Raw genomic sequence first — 1,271 nt, 5'->3', positions numbered from 1 at the left:
GCAACGCTTGTGCTTGAAACTTCATCGGAAAAATTCTTTATGCAGGCCTCGCGCCAGGCAGAAAGTTAAGCTATCACATGTAGGATTGGGAAGGTATGAGCGGCAAAAACAGCAAGAACAGAAATGAATTGACCGAGCGTTCCCTCTGTCAATTACTTTATGTGCTTGCCATTCTTTCCGCTTATATTTTCTCAATATGTTGCGCCAACTGGCCTAGCAGTCCACCATCTTGAATAGGTAACATTCCGTGGCAGAATGGTACAATCATGCCAGGCGTCACACCATGCGAATTGCGCAACGAGTTGGTGGATGAAAGGCCCACCTATTACAAAGCGATCGGACATAATCATCGTCGGAGTAACAGAATCACAAAAGTGCGCAGCTGCGTAGGTGCGCGTATTGCCTACGGACGCATAGTGGCTACTTCGCACTGTACTCGCAGTATGCACGCAATCTAAGAGAGTTTCAAACAGCCGCAGTTGTTCCTGTCCTCGCGGCATATATTCTGAAATCCTGCGACACATTTGGCTGAATAGACGCAGACTCTAAGAATGCCTGATCTCAAATTAGATAGGGTAATGCACGACCCATGGCGACGATTATAAAGCTTGGCATTTCTTGATTCGCATGCGTTATCTAAAATAGATTCAACGACGTAAGATCAGCAATGTTAATACTGTCCCCAGGCGCCCACGTTATAACACATGGTGGCCCAACATAATTCGAAAATATCGGCCAAACTAAATCCTGCGATAGTCGAGTTGGGCGCGGTCCCGTCCTCCAAGTCTTGTTTTCCCTATTTTTTCCGCAGTAATGGTGCTGATAAAACTATCTTGCCTTCATTTTCCATTACAAATAACCCATAAGGGGTGCTTTGATTTTGTCTTAAGTAAAATTAACACACACCTCGCCAACATGAATAGAACGAATAAGCAAAGCCCCGGGCAGCTGAAGAGTCTACTGACGAGTTCGATGCACAGAAAGGACGTGATGCAACTCGAAGTTCTTATTCATTGGCAAACTAAATGGGTCGCAGCGCTCTTTATAGCCCCTCCTTCCGCCAGCAGAATCGGTCTTTGCACTTAATCCCGGAGCTATTGAAGATAAAGACGTGAGACAAGGTGCCCTAGCGGCCAGGAAACCATTTTAACAAAGTTGGCACAAGCCGACCGCGCATTTGCAATTCTTACAAGGCGTAGCTTTATAATGAACGACCGAGCTTCGCGTGCATTGTTCGCTCGGAAGACAGTATAAAAGTGGAACGGTTCACG

General features: G+C 46.2%; 1 protein-coding gene across 1 annotated transcript in view; it reads right to left on the bottom strand.

Moving 5' to 3' along the window:
• Positions 1-454: 454 nt before the first annotated feature.
• Positions 455-1,271, bottom strand: part of LOC119398835 (uncharacterized) — a 21,116-nt gene continuing 20,299 nt past the window's right edge. Inside the window, exon 6 of the mRNA XM_037665652.2 lies at positions 455-513. Coding sequence (XP_037521580.1) covers positions 455-513 — 59 coding nt within the window. The remainder of the gene's footprint in view (positions 514-1,271) is intronic.

This window comes from Rhipicephalus sanguineus, chromosome 7, assembly GCF_013339695.2.
Source record: "Rhipicephalus sanguineus isolate Rsan-2018 chromosome 7, BIME_Rsan_1.4, whole genome shotgun sequence".
Taxonomy (NCBI): Eukaryota; Metazoa; Arthropoda; class Arachnida; order Ixodida; family Ixodidae; genus Rhipicephalus; species Rhipicephalus sanguineus.
Note: the sequence above shows the minus strand (reverse complement) of the source record. Positions and strands in the feature narration are given on the sequence as shown.